This window comes from Xenopus laevis, chromosome 7L, assembly GCF_017654675.1.
Source record: "Xenopus laevis strain J_2021 chromosome 7L, Xenopus_laevis_v10.1, whole genome shotgun sequence".
Classification (NCBI taxonomy): Eukaryota; Metazoa; Chordata; class Amphibia; order Anura; family Pipidae; genus Xenopus; species Xenopus laevis.
This window is the reverse complement of record NC_054383.1, coordinates 5821411-5844248: the sequence shown is the minus strand read 5'-3', so window position 1 is coordinate 5844248 and position 22838 is coordinate 5821411. Positions and strand designations below refer to the sequence as shown.

General features: G+C 39.7%; 1 protein-coding gene across 1 annotated transcript in view; it reads right to left on the bottom strand.

Annotated features, from left to right (window-relative positions):
- The window catches only part of LOC108695711 (ovostatin), a 36071-nt gene extending 13485 nt beyond the window's left edge, over positions 1-22586 (bottom strand). Inside the window, exons 1-19 of the mRNA XM_041570166.1 lie at positions 22457-22586; positions 16708-16891; positions 15899-16055; positions 15377-15429; positions 15213-15233; positions 14639-14807; positions 10873-10957; positions 10420-10546; positions 9307-9421; positions 7994-8109; positions 6455-6613; positions 5892-6122; positions 5479-5536; positions 5182-5324; positions 4802-4951; positions 2808-2978; positions 2213-2360; positions 1919-2003; positions 446-677 (exon numbers count right to left, since the gene is read on the bottom strand). Coding sequence (XP_041426100.1) covers positions 446-677; positions 1919-2003; positions 2213-2360; positions 2808-2978; positions 4802-4951; positions 5182-5324; positions 5479-5536; positions 5892-6122; positions 6455-6613; positions 7994-8109; positions 9307-9421; positions 10420-10546; positions 10873-10957; positions 14639-14807; positions 15213-15233; positions 15377-15429; positions 15899-16055; positions 16708-16891; positions 22457-22524 — 2472 coding nt within the window. The 5' untranslated portion in view covers positions 22525-22586. The remainder of the gene's footprint in view (positions 1-445; positions 678-1918; positions 2004-2212; positions 2361-2807; positions 2979-4801; positions 4952-5181; positions 5325-5478; positions 5537-5891; positions 6123-6454; positions 6614-7993; positions 8110-9306; positions 9422-10419; positions 10547-10872; positions 10958-14638; positions 14808-15212; positions 15234-15376; positions 15430-15898; positions 16056-16707; positions 16892-22456) is intronic.
- Between the last annotated feature and the right edge of the window lie 252 nt (positions 22587-22838).

Below are 22838 nucleotides of genomic sequence, written 5' to 3'. Positions count from 1 at the left end.
ATTTAACTATTGCTAAGTGGCAGATACACTGATGTTTTACTATTTTTGTGACCGAGTTATGAAATTAGGGGGGCCTGGCCAAAGGTTAGACCTTAAAGTGGTGCCTGAATAAAAAACAACCATATTAAATCTATATAACTAACATGATTTTGCTCTACACAGTAAAACTAGTAAACTGGGATGGACTAAAATGCAAAGTCTAAACCAACAACCAGGTATTTGTCTTCAATATTCCACTGTTGATTGGTTGCTTTGGATTACTGTACTGACCAAACAAACCTGTGATTCTAAAGAGGCAAATATTTAAAAAAAATATCAAAAGAGAAAACCCGCATGATCTATAACATACAAAACCTGACCTTCTCTTAAAACACAAGGAACTGTAGATGCATAGGCCAAAAGAGCACCCAGAGTGATGTGTTTGGGTGAAATTGCAGTCAATTACCTTGACACATTGATTCAAGTAGTTGGACACAAATGCCCTCAGCACCAAAGTTTCTCCCCTAGTGAAGGAATAAGGTAACGAAAGCTCCAGGAACAAAGGGAGGAAGGTGGTGAAGTTGGATGGATATTTGGTCAACCCAAATCCTGTCTTTTCTGAAACACAGAACATAGAACCCTGCCATTGGGTAATCGTGTCTGGGGCCTTCTCTGGGATGGAAAGTGAACCTGTTATGCTGAGAGAGGAAACACAAATTGAAGTATTAGTAGATAGTGGTTCTTTGCAGTGTGGGAAAAGGTTTACATTTTGAAGAACTGAAGATCTTTTCTGAAGTCCTTGTTAATCGTTCTTCTGGCTCAGGAAAAGGATTATTGAAAATGAAAGGCCAGAACACACTATTTAAAAAATAATTTCAAAATTGAATGACTTTGATAAAAGGTTTTTTGCCCCCCTTCTCAGCTACATCAACCCAACAGGTTAAAATTGAAGGGTCTCCCATAGATTGCAAATGCAGAACTTCTCAGTGGAACCATAATTGGCCACTTCACATTTGGTCCAAGGTTCCCATGCTGAGAGCAAGTTAACCTTGGACCAATGGAATCTGACATGGTTCTGCTTCTCAGTGCACATGCTCTTGGTTGGCAATCACCACATTAGTCAGCGGCAGGGGAGGATCTAGCCCAGGGGTGCTTCGCCAATGAGGCAAGTTGAGGCTGTCGCCTCAGGCGGCAGCGCCCCACTAGGTACCAGGGGCAGCAAAAATGCTGCTCCTGGTACTTTAAGAGCGAATTTCCGGGGGAGGGGGGGCAGCAGCAACTGCTTCTGCCTCAGGCGGCGGAGGTGCCAGGATCGCCCCTGATCTAGCCCTTTGATTAAAACCAAAGTCAGGTCAGTAGACATTGTTCCCAAGGATTACTACTTTTACACTATGACCAGAGGTAAACAGTTAGGGACCACCGTATGGGGTTTACCTTGACGTGGTATGGGGGCTTATCAATTTTATGATCATAACTTTGTAACTGAAAACCCTTGTTTTATTCACACAGGCACTTGTATATATACTGAATAACTTGTGAGACAGGGGACCAGGAAATGTGCATTGATTAACGTCAGTTGCAATTCCATTGTATTTGAACATATTTTTTAGCCTGGAGTGCTCCCACTACCCCTTGTATTTTCTGTTTCTCAGAGCACATGCTCTTGGTTGGCAGTCACCACAGGGGGCCTTGTATAACAGTCAAACATGTTGATATGTTTTTTGTTGAGCTCCATTTACTGGAGAGCCAGAAGAATCTATCACCACTGGAATCCACCCAATAGGGGATGCTGATCAAAGAGTGAAAACTGTAAACTGAGTTGAACTCTCTTTTCCCTCTCTGGTAAACATGTCCAATGTTTTCCAGCTGTTGAAAGGGGTCAGAGCTTCAGTGTTGTCCGTTCATGTGTATCAGGCTTCTGAAATGTACAGATACTCACTCAACATTGACCAAGTCGAATCTCCAGACTTCAGGGAATAACTTTCTCACTGTTGCAACTGGTGAGGCCTTGGCCGCAGAGACGCCTGTTAAAGACAAAGAATAATGTCATGACCACTGGTCCTTGTAATCAGGTATATCATGCTACTGCTGCCTTCCAACTTGTAGCACCCCCACCAACTAACAAGTTTGGGATTCTCTATAGTATCTGACCCTGTTATTACCCTCACATAAATCCTCTTTAAAAGGAACCCACATTCTTCTTCCCTACCCACTTCCACATAGTATAGATTACCTGTGACGGCTCCATCTGCTACGCTACTAAATCGCTCTGCCATCGGCCGTGCCAAATTTATAAACGGTCTGCCACCTCCCCACACGTCTCCCCCACACACCTCCGGTTTGTGCAGTGATACATTGGTAGCAAATATCAAGCCGATACTCTAGGGAAAAGTATGAAAAATTCATTTAATTAGATATAATTATTTAGAATAATACATTTTATTCAGCACTTGGCTACCAGTCACCCACTTCAACAACTTATATTCTAGAACACTGGAAGGAAAGTTATTTTGTCATCTACTGAAGACCAAAACAAATGAATGAGAATGAGACACAGCCACTAAAGTGTGAGTAGGTGTAACACCACAGGCCCACAGAGGTCTCTAGTTTGGAAGAGAAGATCGCATGGCAGTGGTGGCTGTTGAATTGCTCCAGTGCTCAGATGAAATGCACAAAGTCATCCGTTTGGAAGTACAGGCAGGCAGTACAGGTACAGGGAAACCCTGGAAGTACAGGCAGCCTGTAGTGGCCTCATATTTGTTATTTTAGAGGTACAGTAGGATCCCCTGCAGGTATATATTATGTGTATATGTTAAGCAAAAACTCACTTTGAAGTCATTATATGTGTATCCTTCCCCTGGAAAGCTCACAGGCTGATAAAATAAACCATTCATCATGACTCTTTGGCTGGGATCAATACACGGTGGAGCTGGTGGTTCTACACTATATCCTCCCACATAATATCCATTCAGGCTGAGGTATCTCAGAGAATTGTACACCTGAAAGAGACACAAACGGTCAACATTTCATAAAACAAAACTCTTAAATTTTGGCCCACTTTAACCTAAGTCAAACTCAGTGGAAACAACTGCTTTTAAGGCAAAATTGTGACTTAGTATAAATGCATGGCACCGACTGCAGGTAGAAAGTGGTATAGGTCAGTAATGCACCAAATTAACCTCTTGTCTGTGCAACAAGCACAGCAGCACCTACAGTTGCAGTCATAGGCTGTGGGATAGCAGGTATAGTAGGGAGAGATGGTGTCTATAGTAACAGTGGATAATAGTCTCTGGGAAGGGAGTGTGACTGTGGGATAGCAGGTATAGTAGGGAGTATAGTAGGGAGAGATGGTGCCTATAGTAACAGTGGATAATAGTCTCTGGGAAGGGAGTGTGACTGTGGGATAGCAGGTATAGTAGGGAGAGATGGTGCCTATAGTAACAGTGGATAATAGTCTCTGGGAAGAGAGTGTGACTGTGGGATAGCAGGTATAGTAGGGAGAGATGGTGCCTATAGTAACAGTGGATAATAGTCTCTGGGAAGGGAGTGTGACTGTGGATTAGCAGGTATAGTAGGGAGAGATGGTGTCTATAGTAACAGTGGGTAATAGTCTCTGGGAAGGGAGTGTGACTGTGGGATAGCAGGTATAGTAGGGAGAGATGGTGGTCTATAGTAACAGTGTATAATAGTCTCTTGGGAAGGGAGTGTGACTGTGGATAGCAGGTATAGTAGGGAGAGATGGTGCCTATAGTAACAGTGGGATAATAGTCTCTGGAAGGGAGTGTGACTGTGGGATAGCAGGTATAGTAGGGAGAGATGGTGTCTATAGTAACAGTGGATAATAGTCTCTGGGAAGGGAGTGTGACTGTGGGATAGCAGGTATAGTAGGGAGTATAGTAGGGAGAGATGGTGCCTATAGTAAACAGTGGATTAATAGTCTCTGGGAAGGGAGTGTGACTGTGGGATAGCAGGTATAGTAGGGAGAGATGGTGCCTATAGTAACAGTGGATAATAGTCCTCTGGGAAGGGAGTGTGACTGTGGATAGCAGGTATAGTAGGGAGAGATGGTGTCCTATAGTAAACAGTGGATAATAGTCTCTGGGAAGGGAGTGTGACTGTGGGATAGCAGGTATAGTAGGGAGAGATTGGTGCCATATAGTAACAGTGGATAATAGTCTCTGGGAAGGGAGTGTGACTGTGAGATAGCAGGTATATGTAGGGAGAGATGGTTGTCTATAGTAACAGTGGGTAATAGTCCTCTGGAAGGGAGTGTGACTGTGGGATAGCAGGTATAGTAGGGAGAGATGGTGTCTATAGTAACAGTGGATAATAGTCTCTGGAAGGGAGTGTGACTGTGGGATAGCAAGGTATAGTAGGGAGAGATGGTGCCTATAGTAAACAGTGGGATAATAGTCTCTGGGAAGGGAGTGTGACTGTGGGGATAGCAGGTATAGTAGGGAGAGATGGTGCCTATAGTAACAGTGGATAATAGTCTCTGGGAAGGGAGTGTGACTGTGGATTAGCAGGTATAGTAGGGAGAGATGGTGTCTATAGTAACAGTGGATAATAGTCTCTGGGAAGGGAGTGTGACTGTGGATTAGCAGGTATAGTAGGGAGAGATGGTGCCTATAGTAACAGTGGATAATAGTCTCTGGGAAGGGAGTGTGACTGTGGGATAGCAGGTATAGTAGGGAGAGATGTGTCTATAGTAACAGTGGGATAATAGTCTCTGGGAAGTGAGTGTGACTGTGGAATAGCAGGTATAGTAAATATATTAGGTGCAAGTGCACTGCCAGAAATATCCAGATTTCTCCATACCCACCATTTCTGCTGTAAGTTGTCCATTCTGGTTGAGGAGGAGAAGGCTGGAATCAATAATGCGGAGTCCACACAGGGATTTGGCATCGGCTTTTAGCTTCAACATAATTTTTGATCCCGGCATTCCTTCAGCCTCAGAGAAACTCATGGAAACCTTTAGAACACAAAACACTGCAGATTAAAAGAAAAACGGGGCAACCCTCCCATTTAGTCATAACATGGACATGGGTTTATCAATTCTAGCAAATCTTATTGTACTTTGTGTGCTTAAGAAATCCTTATAAGGTATTTTTCATATTAAACAGGTATTTTGCTTAAACACCCTATTTTGTCTACGGTCTACTGGGTGGCAAAAGAGTTAAAAAGGTGGTGATTATCACGTACATTGTTTTTAAAGCATTTTTGCACATTAAGACGGGCAGTGGATGCAATGACTTCAGACTCCAGTATACTGTACACAACGACGTCAGCACCGGGGGCCAACTCTGAAGACACGGGAACATCAAAGCTGAAGGAACCGCGCTGAGCTGCCAGAAGAGAGGAAGACTCTTAAAGAGGAGACTTTTGTATAGGCACTTTATGACCAGCCTATCATGTCAGTGATATATGGTAATAATAATAATAAAAATATCTAAAATAATTTCTCAGGATCTTCCAAGTGATGTTTGATGATATACTCACAACTGCTCACATCAACCGAGCGGCTTCCAAAATCCACAATCTTGACTTTTGACATCACCTGTAGAGTTAAATGGAGGGTGGATTAAAGAAAACCACCAATAAATGTCCTTTAAAAAGTATGGAATGTTCTGTACAAAACGCATTGCTCAACACAGTATATACAAAGGATTCACATTCATTGTTCTAGAGGAAGGTGGTTCGGAATCTGAAGCGGATGAATATACAGCCTGTCTAACCTATGGAGCTGTACTGGATTTTTTTCAGGCTATTACTCTTTTACACTTTGTTTCTTCTCAAGCACCCTATCCAATCCCTCACTCACAGTAGTACTAGAGAAAGAATTTCACTCCAGATCATGAGGGCCCTTGCTATATTTATCTACAAGGGTCCTCTGCTCCATGATCATCACTTACCATGTAGTAGAAAGAAATCCTGTCGCTTTTCTCCCCCAGACCTTCTTTGCTCAGGGAGTAATACACCTGCAAGCTTTGTCCTGTCCCGCAGCTCAATTCCTGTTGGGGAGCGTTCAACTGCACATGGCTTCCCGTGCGTGAGTAGAACCTCATGGCTGAATAATAAGCATTGGAATAACTGGGCATCACCCAATTGGAATCATAACATGTCTCAGTGTTCTTGTAATTGGCCTGGGAAGAGTAGAGAGTAAAGATGACAAAGAACTTACTCACAATTGTTAAAACATATATAGTAACTATTTCTTGGAGACAAAATACACATTTGTTTTGAACAGCTGGGTGATGTTGCCTCCAGGTAACCAGAATGGAATGAATAGAAGAAGGAAGCAATAAAACAGAAGAAAAATAATAAAAGCAAAGTCTTACAGGTATTCTGGTGTGACCTTGATAACCAGATAGAAAGAAGAGGTAGAACAGAAGGTTAATCATTTGAACACCATATACAATGAAGACCAACTGACGTTTGAGTAAAAGTAAAACTGTGGAATAAAGAAGATTCTCACCTGAATATCCAACTGGGTTTGTTCATATTTGGAGGTGTCAATCTCATATGTCGCTTTGCCAGCGCTGTCTGTGGTCAGATTCTGAAGAAAATTCCCAGCCAGACGCAACTCAATGGTTTCATTCTTGATTGGCTTTCCCAAAGCATCGACCAGTGTCATCTGGAAAAGTAATTCATATAGACATAAAAGAAATAAATAATCTGAGCCGTCGTGTAATGGTTGGCCATATACTTGCTCTTTGTTACGGCATAATACTGCGGTTACGGTTTGATTAGGTTTCATGGAATAAGGCGTAAATATTTGTTCTCAAGGGTTTTTCTGGTTGCCTGTCAAAATTCTCAGCATGAAACTGAAATACGGAGCATAAATCTTACACTTTTCTCACCAGAATAAAACCTGAATTAACGGTGTGTGCCGTCATTATTTGCTGTACATGAAACACTTTAAATAACCAGTAGGTTACATGGCTAAATTTTAATTTATTCCGAGATATCGGATTCTAAAAATGTAGGAGATGTATTTATTAAATCCAAATTTTAAAATCTTGAAAAATTCTAGTTTTTGTCACTAGAAGACAAATTTCTAGAGGAAAAAACAACTTGAATTTTTTCAAGATTTATTGTACCCCAATGCTGCAAAAAGCCAAAATCCGAAGATCTGCCATCTCAGATCTGTCGGTCTGCTTTCAGGAAAAAAAAATCTAAATTCAAGCGATTCGGAAAAAAAAAAAAAAAGGAAAATTGAGTTTTCACACAATTTTATCAAGTTTTTCCATGATCCGTTTAAATCAAGTTATTTTTTTATTAATAAATAAGCTAAAATTGAGCATTGGAGTTTGGTCATGTTTTTTTTTTTAAATAAAATATGAGATAAATTCAGATTTTAGTAAATAACCCCCCATACATCCTACACTTTTCTCACCTGAATAAAACCTGAATTAACTGCGTGTGCCATCATTATTTGCTGTACATGAAACACTTTGAATAACTAGTAGGGTGCATGGCTAAATTTTCATTTTTTCTGGGATATCTGATTCTTAACATGTAGGAGATGTATTTATTAAATCCAAATGTTAAAATCTTGAAAAAAATCTAGTTTTTGTCATTAGAAGACTCGAATTTTTAGAGGAAAAAAAAAAAACTTCCTCTACCCCAATGTTGCAAAAAGCCCAAATTAGAAATTCCACCATTTTAGACCTGTCGGTCTGTTTTCAGGAAAAAAATTCGAGCAATTGGGAAAAAGACAGAAAAAGACTGATTCCAGTTTTCTTTCAATTTAATCAAGTTTTTCCACAATCCAACTAAAGCGAGTTTTTTTAATAAATAAGCTAAAATCGAGCATGGGAGTTTGTTTGTGTTTTTTTTTAAATAAAATATGAGATAAATTCGGATTTTAGTAAATAGCCCCCGTAGTATTTGCCTTCACTGCTTCAATTAAATTCTTAGATGAAAACATTGCACGTTTGCTATCTGAATCCTTACTACACATCTCTACATTTATTCAGAGACCAGCAGAAGACGAGGGTTCATTGACACTCACAGAGACAGAATATGGAATCCCTTGTTTGTAGAAGGGCAGCATGACTTCATTATCAAAGGTAACCTGGGCAATTTGACTGGTTACAGAGATGAATCGAGATTCTTTCACCTGGACTCCTGTAACAGGGAAACATTGACTTAGAAAATAACCTCAAGCCACCAAGTTAAGATTAAGTTTTGCCACTTTAGGCTATGCAAACCTACTTTTTGGTGCTAATAATCTATAGTTATTTAAAGGATAAGTAAACCTTTAAAATAAGTGAATGTAAAATTGATGTGGGGGCTATTCTAAGATATTTTGCAATGTACGTTCATTGTTTATTTTGCTTCTATTCCAAGATATTAAGGGATACATGTGATGTTAAAGGGTTACTGTCATGGGAAAAAACATTTTTTTCAAAATGAATCAGTTAATAGTGCTGCTCCAGCAGAATTCTGCACTGAAATCCATTTCTCAAAAGAGCAAACAGATTTTTTTATATTCAATTTTGAAATCTGACATGGGGCTAGACATTTTGTCAATTTCCCAGCTGCCCCTGGTCATGTGACTTGTGCCTGCACGTTAGGAGAGAAATGCTTTCTGGCAGGCTGCTGTTTTTCCTTCTCAATGTAACTGAATGTGTCTCAGTGGGACATGGGTTTTTACTATTGAGTGTTGTTCTTAGATCTTAGGCAGCTGTTATCTTGTGTTAGGGAGCTGTTATCTGGTTACCTTCCCATTGTTCTTTTGTTTGGCTAAAGGGAGGGGGAAAGGGAGGGGGTGATATCACTCCAACTTGCAGTACAGCAGTAAAGAGTGGTTGATGTTTATCAGAGCACAATTCACATGACTGGGGGCAGCTGGGAAATTGACAAAATGTCTAGCCCCATGTCAAATTTCAAAATTGAATATAAAAAAATCTGTTTGCTCTTTTGAGAAATGGATTTCAGTGCAGAATTCTGCTGGAGCAGCACTATTAACTGATTCATTTTGAAAAAAAAATTTTTTCCCATGACAGTATCCCTTTAATATGAATGAATTCTGTTACAACAGCGCCACCTGCTGGTCAGTTTCCCACCAGTCTGACCACCAAGTAGTCAAGGAAGTGGTCAGGAGAAAGAGGCTGCATTCACTTATTTGAAAGGTTTACTTATCCTTTAACTGAAGAGCCTAACTTCTCATAATAACTTATCAGAGAGGTAAAAAAAGACCTTGAACATAAAGGTAACACATGTTTGCAAGAGTTTAACAGGTTAATTGAAAAGAAGGTAGGAGTCACATATTAGGATACAACCAGGTTTTTGTGTCCTACTACACACACACAAACTTGTTACCTGTCCCCTCCTCCATCACAGTTACATCAAGGTTAAGGCCCATTGAAAATCCACTTCGCTCTAGCTGGAACAGGCTCAAGTCAATATTGTTGATGAAATTCCCATCAGAACCCATCTGGAATGCAGAGCACTATGTTCAGATTGGTGTTGTGAAGTCAATTAGCATAAGCAAGCAAACATGATGAAGTTCTTCCATATCAAAGGAGAATGGCACTCAACAATTTCTGACCCAATACACCTTCCAAGTGGAAGACCCAAATGAAGCTCAACTTTGTGCAGGTTCTCTAATGAAAGCAGTTGCAGGACCCACACAATTGGAGCAGATCCAGGATTCTAGGACCTTTCCTGTCTCACACTGTGATATAAAGGTAGGGAAGAAGTGGAGTCAATCTGCTTTTGCTCCATATTTGAAGAAATAAAGTCTAAAATGGCATTAGTTCTAGTCAATGCTTGATGTTGAACAGATCATGCTGTTAGGAACCCCACCGGATAGGAGAAAGGTTAATTGGATAGAAGGTAGGAAGGAACACATACTTAAGTCACAGAATCTTAGCTTGACAGTTTTTTTTTTTATTGTAACCAGATATCATTAAGTCCCTACTTTAGAGAGACGCATAGCATCATACTTACACCAAGGTCAGTTTCAGGGGCTAATTAACCTTCAACTAAGGTTTTTGACCCTACTTACACCTGTATTTATCTATCCTCTTTGTGGCCAAAACTTGATATGCCTTTAGACATGTATCCTGCAATTTTACCCTGAACTCTGCATATTTAGTCCACGGGACTCTCTGATAAGAAGGTTTAAGAATAGGACAATATAGTCCTTGTTCCACACACAGCTGAAGAAGAAATACTGCCCACATGTAGGATGAATTGTCCATACAGTTCAATCATTCTTGGTTCATAGGTGAGCCCTCCAAATGGTTGTATTGGTGGTTTATTGACTATTATAGCTAATGACCTCTACGGGGTCTAATTGGACTTTCACTTCTCCATATACAGTATGTCAGATTGAGAACTCTTGTTGTGATACTGTATGTCTTATGGATGTGCTAGTGTGCAGGCTTCAAGATGTATCAATTGTACTCCAACATTTCACACAAACCTTACCTCCCCTGTAATAGGACTGCAAAGGCCTTCTGGATTCCTATTGCAGTTGTTTCCAGGATAATAGGAACTATATTGTCTGCAAATTCTGCCACTTATTTTCCCTGGGACTGGCCGACCATATGTATATCTGGGGAAGAGCAAGGATTGTGTTATTTTAAGAGGAAAGAGATACATTAACATAAACTTCATTTTAATAAATAGTGGGCAATTTTACAGATTACATCCCCAATGCAAAATATGCAATGGACTGTCAATAAAAGATGTGCATTTGAATGACCATTAGTGGTTCTGACGGTGCACCAGTACTGGCCTCAGTTTGTAGGGCAGCAGAATTAGTAAACTTGCCCAGGGCATGAAGGATTAGTAAGATGAATGGGAACTATTAAGCCTACACAGATACAGAGAGAAATATAATTAATTGCAATGTAACAATAGGCATGAAAGCTCACTTACTTGGCCTGAACACTGATAGATGTGGTCTGGTCCAAGATTGATATTGTGTTGGGAGCATCCACTGTCACACTGAATCGAGGCAACACTGTAACACAGAACATTATATCAGAGAGAGGTATGGGGCCCTACAATGCCCTATACGCAAGACTAAATATGTTTCTTTCTGTTGTACACCAATAGCTGATCTTGTGCCTGGGCAACCAGCAGAAACAAACCTAACATTGAGATATAAAAAGATAAAATATACAGTAGTACAGGTGATGCCAGAATGTATATCACATGATTTCTATAATTTATTTATTACAAAAAAGCAAAAACAAGAAAGAATTACAAAATTATACAAAAATTATATAAAATGATATAAAGAGGTGAGCCCAACGCGTTTCGACCTTAAGGGTCTTCCTCAGGGGCACAAATAGACAAAAAAAGGCCTTTTTACTTTTTTTGTTGTCTATTTGTGCCCCTGAGAAGACCCTTAAGGTCGAAACGCGTTGGGCTCACCTCTTTATATCATTTTTGTATCATTTTGTAATTCTTTCTTGTTTTTGCTTTTTTGTAATAAATTCATTATTTTTGGAATTGGGTGTGCAATCCGTTTTCTGTAATATTTGTAATACCTTTTGGAGACTCTCATGGGGAGTCCCCTATGGATTAGCACCCCACAATTGTGGTTTAAGGGTGTGTGCCTTTATTCTATTTTGTAGATGTGATCTACTTAAACTTTGCTAAAACTTTTGATACAGTTCCACACAGAAGGTTACTGCTTAAATTTTAAATGTTGGCCTTGAACATAGTATTTGTACTTGGACAGAGAACTAACTGAAGGACAGATTACAAAATTGGTGGTAGATGGAACATTCTAATTGGACCAGTGTTGTTAGTGGAGTACCGCAGGGCTCTGTACTAGGTCCCTTGCTTTTCAACTTGTTTATTAATGACCTGGAGGTGGCCATTGAAAGTACTGTTTCTATTTTTGCAGATGATACTAAATTGTGCAGAACTATAGGTTCCATGCAGGATGCTGACACTTTGCACAGTGATTTGTCTAAACTGGAAAACTGGGCAGTAAACTGGAAAATGAGGTTCAATGTTGATAAATGCAGGTTATGCACTTTGGCAAAAATAATATAAATGCAAGTTATACACTAAATGGCAGTGTGTTGGGAGTTTCCTTAAATGAGAAGGATCTGGGGGTCTTTGTAGATAACAAGTTGTCTAATTCTGGGCAGTGTCATTCTGTGGCTACTAAAGCAAATAAAGTTCTGTCTTGTATAAAAAAGGGCATTAACTCAAGGGATGAAAACATAATTCTGCCTCTTTATAGGTCCCTGGTGAGGCCTCATCTGGAGTATGGGGGCAGTTTTGGACTCCAGTCCTTAAGAGGGATATAAATGAGCTGGAGAGAGTGCAGAGACTAAGTGCAACTAAACTGGTTAGAGGGAGGGAAGAGTTAAATTATGAGGGGAGACTGACAAGGTTGGGGTTGTTTTCTCTGGAAAAAAGGCGCTTGTGAGGGGACATGATTAGACTTTACAAGTACATTAAAGGACATTATAGACAAATAGCAGGGGACCTTTTTATCCATAAAGAGGACGACAGCACCAATACCAATGCCTATACAACTTGCACAATTATATTTTGTTTATATGCAAAAAAGTGAATGATGCTTGGCGTGGTTGAACCTGCAAAACCTGAATTATTTTCCAGTGATGCAACAAATCTCCTTGTTGGCAAATTGGCAAATTTCCAATGGATCTGACATTTAACGGTGTAAATTGAAAACCAGAGTTAATATAATCCATGTGACACCTGTTTTGTTGTATATATGCTGGTCTGTCCATGTAATCTCATTCATGTGGGAGAAACAGTCCAAAAGGTGAAGGACAGAATCTCACAGATCAACAATTAATACTCGCAACAGCACTTTGCCAGTTTCTAAACATTGTTTAGAGAAAGGCAATACATCTGAAGATCATAGAACATACTCCCAAACCACAGAAAGTTGAGGATTGGCTTTTAGCCTTCAAAAAAGGTGAGGTCCAGTGGATTTAGAGATTAAAATCATTATATTCACAGGGATTAAATAAAGACGTTTAGGAGTCTAAAATGTTCTTTTCATATGATTTAAATAAAAAGAATTCCATATGAGCAGTTAGTCTACTGTCCCAGCAACTGTTTGTGTTGGTCACTTGGTGCAGGCATTAATCCACATAATCAGGGCCGGATTTACATAGTGGGTGCCCCTAGGCCCACTGCTGTTTGTCGCCCCTGTCCCCTCCCCTTTATTCGTGTAAATTTTCATCATCTGGACTAAATCAATGGGGATTGTCGCACGGGAAATTTAAAAAATGATTGTACCCAGTACATGCCGCCCCCCTAAAATCCTGCCGCCCTAGGCCCGGGCCTAGGTGGCCTTTCCACAAATCCAGGCCTGCACATAATTAGTAATAAATTCAAGGCCCAGGTTCAGTCCCTTCTTCAGAGAGCTGAAAGTTTTCATTCCAATTCAACAGCCTTCACCACTCCATAAATGATTTCAGAATCGTAAGCAGGCCATACACGGGCCGATAAAAGCTGCAGACAGACCAAGTTAGCAACTTATTGGTCTGTGTGTGGGACCCTCCGACAGGCTTCCCTGATCAATATCTGGCCAGATGTCAATGGGGCAGGGTTAAAACCTGTTCAATCTGTTCGTTGATTTGGTTCCGCGATCTGACCGCCTGTATTGTCTGCATTATGATCCCATCGTTGGACCCTAGGGCCCACAATCGGATCAGTCCGATATCTCCCACCTCAATGTGGGCACATCGGGGAGAGATCCGATCGTTTGGCGAAATCTGCAAATGTGCGGATGTGTATGGCCACCTTTAGTTCTTAAGGGGAATTTTGAAACAGAAAACGAAAGGAAATACAAATTAATGAAAACTTTCAGCTCTCTGGAGAAGGGACTGAAAAGTTGTTGGGACACCAGACTAATTGCTCATATGGAATTCCTTTTATACACCCCATTAATTTAGCCCTAATTTATGTACAGCCACTTTGATCCACATTATCTTGTACTTTATCTGTTTGTTCCTTGCATGTCCCCCTGTATATGACTTTGTTAACACCTCACACAGATATGGACATTGCTCTTTGTTGGTCGTTTGATCTATGAGCTGAATGTTGTATAAATACCAGAGAACATCACAGCTTTGTTATATTCATTTTAAAAAAGGAACTAAAACATTCTGAAAGCTTGCTATGATTATCTTAGTTATCACCTTTATGCCACCTGTTATAAATATATATATATATACAAAGAACAAAATCTCACTATTATATATTTTATGCAAATAAGCCTGCTAAATTGATTTGGAACAAAGCCACGGATGCTCTGGTTAAACCCCAAATTATTTGTCACGGATCCAATACTTGTGAGCTACAAGTGTCAATTTCACAAAAGGCTCATTAAAATGGAAAATTATTAGTGAATCAGCATTTTGTAATAATAAGGTATTATATAATAATAAGACAATAGCGTGTACTTAACTAAGCCAGCATTAATCTGTGTTACTAGTAGAATCTTGCATTGGATTTTGGAATGTTTATACTTCATTAAATATATTTTATGTGCAATGTTCCATATTACAGAACCAATCGTTATTATTAAGCCCCCATGTTTCCGGTATTTCTTTCACCAGAACAGATTTTCAGTGTAAATAATGTGTCCATGCATATGGATTCTATTGTACTTGGGAGTCTGTATCCTATTAAATACACGTACCATACTCTTCTACATCAAAAACTTGGCTGATGGAACCCCCGGATTTCTTCTCTGCAATCACTGTGTACCCCCCTAAAGATGCATCAGGCAACAGCACGAAGTTGAACGCCCCGACGCCTCTCACAGACACCACATTCTCCCATTGTTTCAATCGACTGCCATAAGGGTCCTCAGGGAAGAAAACATTTATTCTATTTTATTTCTTTATTCAGTTTGAAACAATACCAGATATGATGGGATGTGCGAGGAAGAAAGAGTCTTTATATTATGGAAAGTATATTAATCATGTAACTGTGCCAAACACTCCATTAGAATGTTTTGGCAAAATGGCGTGACAATAGAAGATAGGTTTCCATCCTTTCCTTGCGTTTATAAACCTTGTAACCCAATGGTGCCAGATGTACATTACAGATCAATGTCACCCTCTTTACAAAGCAAGAAGTTTCATGTGTTTCAAGAAAGTAGGGCACAATGTATTTGTAGGGATACGAGGGAGTGATTGTATGGTAGAAGAAGAAGACTGCTATCATTTCACTTTGGATAGAGATCAGATGGTTGATGTAGATGTACTTACCATTAAATAGATTAATGTATACTGGGGAAGGACAAAAAAAAAAAAGGAGAACATTAGGTTTTTTTTAGGCAAAGCTCTGTGATACAAATGTAATTCATTATGGCTAGAAATGATAAATTCAATATGGCTTCCCATCCCCCAACCCTGAAGTGAACTGCACTCACCGTCTCAGGCACCGGCCTCAGCTGGGAATTCAATGAAATCACACGAGCCATCACTGCATGAAATGTAAATGAATAGTCTGAGCATATATGAGTAAGGATTTTGATGATTCGATATTTGTCAAGGTGAAAACACAGGGATCTTCAGTGTTCCGGCTGATCATGGTCTTAGAGATACGGCCGTTCATAAGATCAATTGTATGGTAAGATTCTTCATTAGAAAGATCAATGCATGCCTATGTGTCCAAATGTAACTTTTGGGAAACATCAACCTCTACCACTGTAATTCTACCATCATCATCATATCGACTGTACACAAACAGATGTCATTGTTTCATTGAGCCAAATGATTGAAGTGTTAAACCTTAACAAAGCAACCACTATCCATGGTACTGGTATGTCCGTGCCTACATGACTTGACATGACTAAACCTTACCACCCGTGGGGCAGAAAATAAATAACATCTACTGAATGAAGCAGTGACACACGAGAGAAGACCAGATCTCTTCAGCATAACTTTCTTACCTTTTTGTCCTCTCTTGTATATAGGTTTGTCCAGCTGAATGATGTGGATGGTTTCCATTTTGTCAATCACCACAGATCTACGCTCCACTATGCTGGAAGTTGCGCCTGTAGCCTCCATTGTAAGAAATACAGGGGATGTTTGCTCAACTTTTGGCACCTAGAAGAGATCCAAGCTTATATTCTGCACAATACAAAGCTGCTACATACTTTATCTTTGGTAGCTTGTGCAACAACCTTTTCAAGGCTTTTTTTCTTCAGTTCATCCAATGCTAACAAAAATTCTTCTTCAAAGTTATCGTAAAAGGTCTGAACTTCAATGGCTGACATTACATTAGATTACGCTTACTGCAGCTGATCACAGCTAATTACTGATCAGTGGCTTTGGGTCCCTATACCTAAATTGAGGTGTATCCTTACACTTTACATGGATTTGGGGGTCAATAATTTCTACAACATGTAATGGAATCTTTACAGAACCTCAGGGGTCCCCAACCTTTTTCCGGGGGAGCAACCTAAGCATGGAAAAAGTTTCAAGGGGTGCGAAAATGGGCTGTGATTTGCTATTGGTAATTTCTATGTGGACTGCCAGCCTATAGGAGGCTCTGTTTGGCAGAACATATGGTTTTTATGCAACTAAAGCTTGCCTACAGGCCAGGAATTAAAAAAAAAACCTGTTCTGAGTCCACTGAGAGCAATATTCAAGGGGCTGGTGAGCAACATGTTGCTCTGAAGGCATTGCTTGGGGATCACTGCTTAAAACTGTACTCCAAACCCACCTTCTCTTCCCATCCTAGTGAAAAATCACTAACCTGGAAAGTTTTGCACTTGAAGAATTCATCTCCTTCTATATTATCAGTAAAGATGGTGGTGTTGACTCCACTGACTTCAACATTAACTTTAAGGCTCAAGGATTCAGTCAAACCTACAAAGTTGATGCACGCTGTTGTAGTCTCTCCGCTCTTCAGCAGAGCAGGGATAGACAGAGCATATTGTCTACAGACAAGGCAAAATGACATACAAAACATTAGAACTGTTTGCCATACATACTTGATTATTGATTCTGATCAATGTTTTTTGCTTCTTGAGATGTTACATCAAAAACACAACTCTTGCACATCACAATATCATTTGCTAAATGGTTACTATATAGATGTGTGTTCCCCACCAGGAGACTCACTTTATGGGGATATCCAAGTCCCTATAGCAATGTAGAGCTAATGGCTTACTTATCCAACATCAGGGATCAGTGTGTTGGAGTATTTTAACACAGTTTCAATACTTATCTGAGTGGCTTCTTTAGAATGGTTAAATGAAAATGTTATCAAAAGGATTATGTTACAGTTAGCCTGTATTTGGATTAGAAGCGGAAGAGGTACTGTACTGGAATGTTTGGGTTTATTAGTTAACATGTTGGAACAATAGGTTAACAAAGAAAGAAAATGAACTGCTATGAAAGAAAGTTCAGCAGTTTAATATAAAGCAGAGTCAGTCTTTGAAGTCTAAACCCAGCCCCACCTTGGATTGTTTACAGTTGTGACTGCACAGACTAAGGTTGGAGAAACATATTTATCTACATGTCATACCCAGGAATTTCCTGGCACATAATCTAATTCACCAGGGAAACTGCTGATCAGATCCTAGCTACAGCCTCCTCGCTTGAAAAGCTTTTCATGTGGATCCACTTTCCTGTGTCTACATTTGCTGATCAGAAAACTCTGCACTGCACTGTTAAGCCACAATAAGAATGAAAGTGGTCTGTGGTTGGGACTGCCCTGGGGTTTCTTTCTACACTGCCTTCAAATAAGAATCATGTCTCGTCGCTCAAAAATGCTTTTCACATGGACTTAGTAAGGTCCTCTTCTTGCCCAAAAGATATGCATCCGGAGCTAGCAGAAGAGACAGCCCCGTTTGAGCAGAATATACTAGAAGTTCAAAACTTCATGCACTGATTTTTATGTTTTCTGACATGGATGAAATTAGGGAGCACTTAGAGGCTGGTGTATTTCTGAATGATAAACACTTCACCTTGACCAATTGGGCCGCTAACAAGCCCATAATTCCATGAGACTGCTCCCAAACTTCCGGGAGCTCAGTCAACAATGTCCCCACTGCTCATAATATATGGTACCAAGAATTCAGACTGCACTTCGGTAAAAGGAAGGCAGATTTATTGCAGTAACCTGCAAAATTTGTACACTTTACACATTTCGGAATTAGATCCCTTAATCATAAGCATTCCCAAAACGTATAAAGTGTACGAATTTTGCAATAAATCTGCCTTCCTTTTACTTGAGTGCCATCTGAAATCTTGGTAACATATATTTCTGAATGATAACCTTCCTGTGCAGGAGAAATCCAGATTTAAGCTAAAATCTTGTGTTTTGTCCCTGTCACTTGCCAACCAAACCAATTGAAGCCTTTAAATCTACTGTAATAATATTAGATAACATTAGGTAAACAAGAATTTAAGGCTTAACTTAATTGGAGGCTAAATGTCAAAATAATCCATCTCGGTTATAGCTGATGTCCCATTGCTCACTGAGATAAGAGCTGCTATAAGTCAAATGAGTTTCCAGAAAGCTCTAGAATTTAATTTTTGAAATAAAAAGTCTAGTACTTTTGTTTTATTCACTCTGGTCTAAATATTTAGATGTCTTTGATCCCTCCCATAATATGACAATCTTCTGAAAATATTATTCAGTTACCTAAAGCTCCTTTTTTTGTTTTTAATTCACTGAGCAGTTTATTTTTATATTTTTATATTTTATTACCGTCTAGTTTTGGTTTAATTGTAAGTAGATAATTACTAATTACTGTATAAGTAATAATCATGTATGTTGCTTTATTTTTCTGCTACTTGCTCAGTGCCCCATGTAGGCATGAAACGCGTGAGGTTTCATTTACACTATGTTAAAGGGTGTTGGAACCTTTTGGCAAAACTTTGGACAGCATTTTTTGACTGTGGTCCTGCTTGTGCCGGCTCATGTATACAAAAATTGTTTGGTGTTTCTTCTCAAGCTGAAGGTCTGGGGCATGGAAAGTCCTATTTTATAAAAGGCAAAGATAAACAAGTTACCCATACTACCTGTATGTACCCACTTCTAATTACATTTTAATATTACAATCAAGTCTCATAACTGTAGGTATACTGTAACTAGGGTTACTCCCAAAGGAGGAAGCAATCCTGCATCCCCACCCATCTACCTGAGGCTCCAAATAAGAAAATCAGCAGCAATTTCTTCACCATTGCACCATAAAGAGCTTCACCCATGGTCTCCACCACTTTGCTTCAAGGCTTAATCCAAGTCACTTAGTCACAGTTGCATCAGACAAAACTGCCGAGTGTGGATTTTATAAGGGGAGATCATCCAAACACACAGGATGGTTGTGACACGCACATTGTATCTGGGTGTATTTATCCATTCAGTTACAACATTCTGTGCAAATAGATTCGTGTAAGTGGCACCAACATTGGGCAATATACCAACATCTTAATTATAATATATTTATATATAAAACTGGTTCATCTTGTTTATTGGCATCTTATGTGCCATTCTCCAGATACTGTTGGTGCAAAAAGTGTCTTGAGAAACATTTTGAATATTCTCTTTAATTAGGGAAGTGCAGAGCACTTTAGAGAGAAGTTGCCATGTGCAAAGGCATTTGATATAAAAGAGTAAGTTAAGAAAACAGGGCATGTCCTTTGCATAGAGGAGCTCTTGTACTGTGAAAGAAATGCAGTGAAAGGTCAACAAGGGAATTCATCCATAGAGCATTGTAATTATTTCATTGTGACTGCAGCATAACACACAGCAGGATAAATACAGTGTCAGTTCCATGCATAATACCCCAGAACACACAGCAGGATAAATACAGTGTCAATTCCATGTATAATACCCAGAACACACAGCAGATAAATACAGCGCCAATTCCATGTATAATACCCCAGAACACACAGCAGGATAAATACAGTGCCAATTCCATGTATAATACCCCAGAACACACAGCAGGATAAATACAGAGCCAATTCCATGTATAATACCCCAGAACACACAGCAGATAAATACAGGGCCAATTCCATATATAATACCCCAGAACACACAGCAGATAAATACAGTGCCAATTCCATGTATAATACCCCAGAACACACAGCAGATAAATACAGTGTCAGTTCCATGTATAATACCCCAGAACACACAGCAGGATAAATACAGTGCCAATTCCATGTATAATACCCCAGAACACACAGCAGATAAATACAGTGCCAATTCCATGTATAATACCCCAGAACACACAGCAGATAAATACAGGGCCAATTCCATGTATAATACCCCAGAACACACAGCAGATAAATACAGTGCCAATTCCATGTATAATACCCCAGAACACACAGCAGATAAATACAGTGTCAGTTCCATGTATAATACCCCAGAACACACAGCAGATAAATACAGGGCCAATTCCATGTATAATACCCCAGAACACACAGCAGATAAATACAGTGCCAATTCCATGTATAATACCCCAGAACACACAGCAGATAAATACAGTGCCAATTCCATGTATAATACCCCAGAACACACAGCAGGATAAATACAGTGCCAATTCTATATCTAATACCCCAGAACACTCGGCAGGATAAGTACAATGTCAAATAAACGTATAAAAGAAATTTCAACGGTTCTGTAGTTATCTCCCTCTACAGAACTTCTGTTCCAATAATCCGTTCTCCTCCAGATAAACAGTAGTTAAATTTGAACCAGCGCTATAAGCTCGGGATAGACAGAAATAAAGTAATAGTATATAGTATAGTATTTCTTAGTTCATTGTTACACCCTTCTGTGAGGTTGGAATTAATTATTAGGCAGAGTGCCCATCACCTGCAGGGTTAACTTATTTAACTAAGGATAAATACAGTGCCAGTTCCATGTATAATACCCCAGAACAAGGGAATTCATCCATAGAGCATTATAATTATTTCATTGTGGCTGCAGCATAACACACAGCAGGATAAATACAGTGCCAATTCCATGTATAATACCCCAGAACACACAGCAGATAAATACAGGGCCAATTCCATGTATAATACCCAGAACACACAGCAGGATAAATACAGAGCCAATTCCATATATAATAACCCAGAACACACAGCAGATAAATACAGCGCCAATTCCATGTATAATATCCCAGAACACACAGCAGATAAATACAGTGCCAATTCCATGTATAATACCCCAGAACACACAGCAGATAAATACAGGGCCAATTCCATGTATAATACCCAGAACACACAGCAGGATAAATACAGCGCCAATTCCATGTATAATATCCCAGAACACACAGCAGATAAATACAGTGCCAATTCCATGTATAATACCCCAGAACACACAGCAGGATAAATACAGTGCCAATTCCATGTATAATACCCCAGAACACACAGCAGATAAATACAGGACCAATTCCATGTATAATATCCCAGAACACACAGCAGGATAAATACAGTGCCAATTCCATGTATAATACCCCAGAACACACAGCAGATAAATACAGGGCCAATTCCATGTATAATACCCAGAACACACAGCAGGATAAATACAGTGCCAATTCCATGTATAATACCCCAGAACACACAGCAGATAAATACAGGGCCAATTCCATGTATAATACCCAGAACACACAGCAGATAAATACAGGGCCAATTCCATGTATAATACCCAGAACACACAGCAGATAAATACAGGGCCAATTCCATGTATAATACCCCAGAACACACAGTAGATAAATACAGAGCCAATTCCATGTATAATACCCCAGAACACACAGTAGATAAATACAGAGCCAATTCCATGTATAATACCCCAGAACACACAGCAGATAAATACAGGGCCAATTCCATGTATAATACCCCAGAACACACAGTAGATAAATACAGAGCCAATTCCATGTATAATACCCCAGAACACACAGCAGATAAATACAGGGCCAATTCCATGTATAATACCCAGAACACACAGCAGATAAATACAGGGCCAATTCCATGTATAATACCCCAGAACACACAGCAGATAAATACAGAGCCAATTCCATGTATAATACCCCAGAACACACAGCAGATAAATACAGTGTCAATTGTACATGTATAATATCCCAGAACACACAGCAGATAAATACAGTGCCAATTCCATGTATAATACCCCAGAACACACAGCAGGATAAATACAGTGTCAATTGTACATGTATAATATCCCAGAACAAAGGCAGGATAAATACAGTGCAAGTTCCATGTATAATACCCCAGAGCAGATGGAAGGATAAATATAGCACCTGTTATATATATATATATATATATATGTATATATGTATATATGTATATATTGGCACCTTTATCAAGGATGATAAAGGTCCCAATGTGGATTGAAACATTGGACACAAGTGTTACGTGAAATAGACATGTGTGGTTTTAATTCAGTACAGGTGGGACAGAGGAAAGAGAATGTGTGTAATAGGGAGAGTAAAGGAGTTATTGTATTATGGTGGGATCATTACTGTTGTACTTACGGTTTAGATGCCCCTCCAGCGATGATCCCCAGAAGGGAGAGACACAGGAGGAGCCCCCTGGGAGACATTTGGACAGTGTATATTGCAGCTGCTCACACACCTCCTGCCCGACACTCCCTGCCTTTATACACCTGACAGAGGGGCGGCAACTTCATTAAGTCAGTTGCAGCCTGGAGCCAAGTCCTGCTCATAAGTAACTGCTCCCATGCCAACTGCATGATCTGATCAGGGAGACATGGAGGGAGAAATCGAGTGACCTTTACGAGGATTAGCGAATAGGAGTCAGATGACCCTCCTGTTGGTGCCGGAGAGCCGTGTCAGCCGGGACAAATTGTATCATTCTGTGCAACACCTGAGAGTGACATTGTATCACCAGCAATGA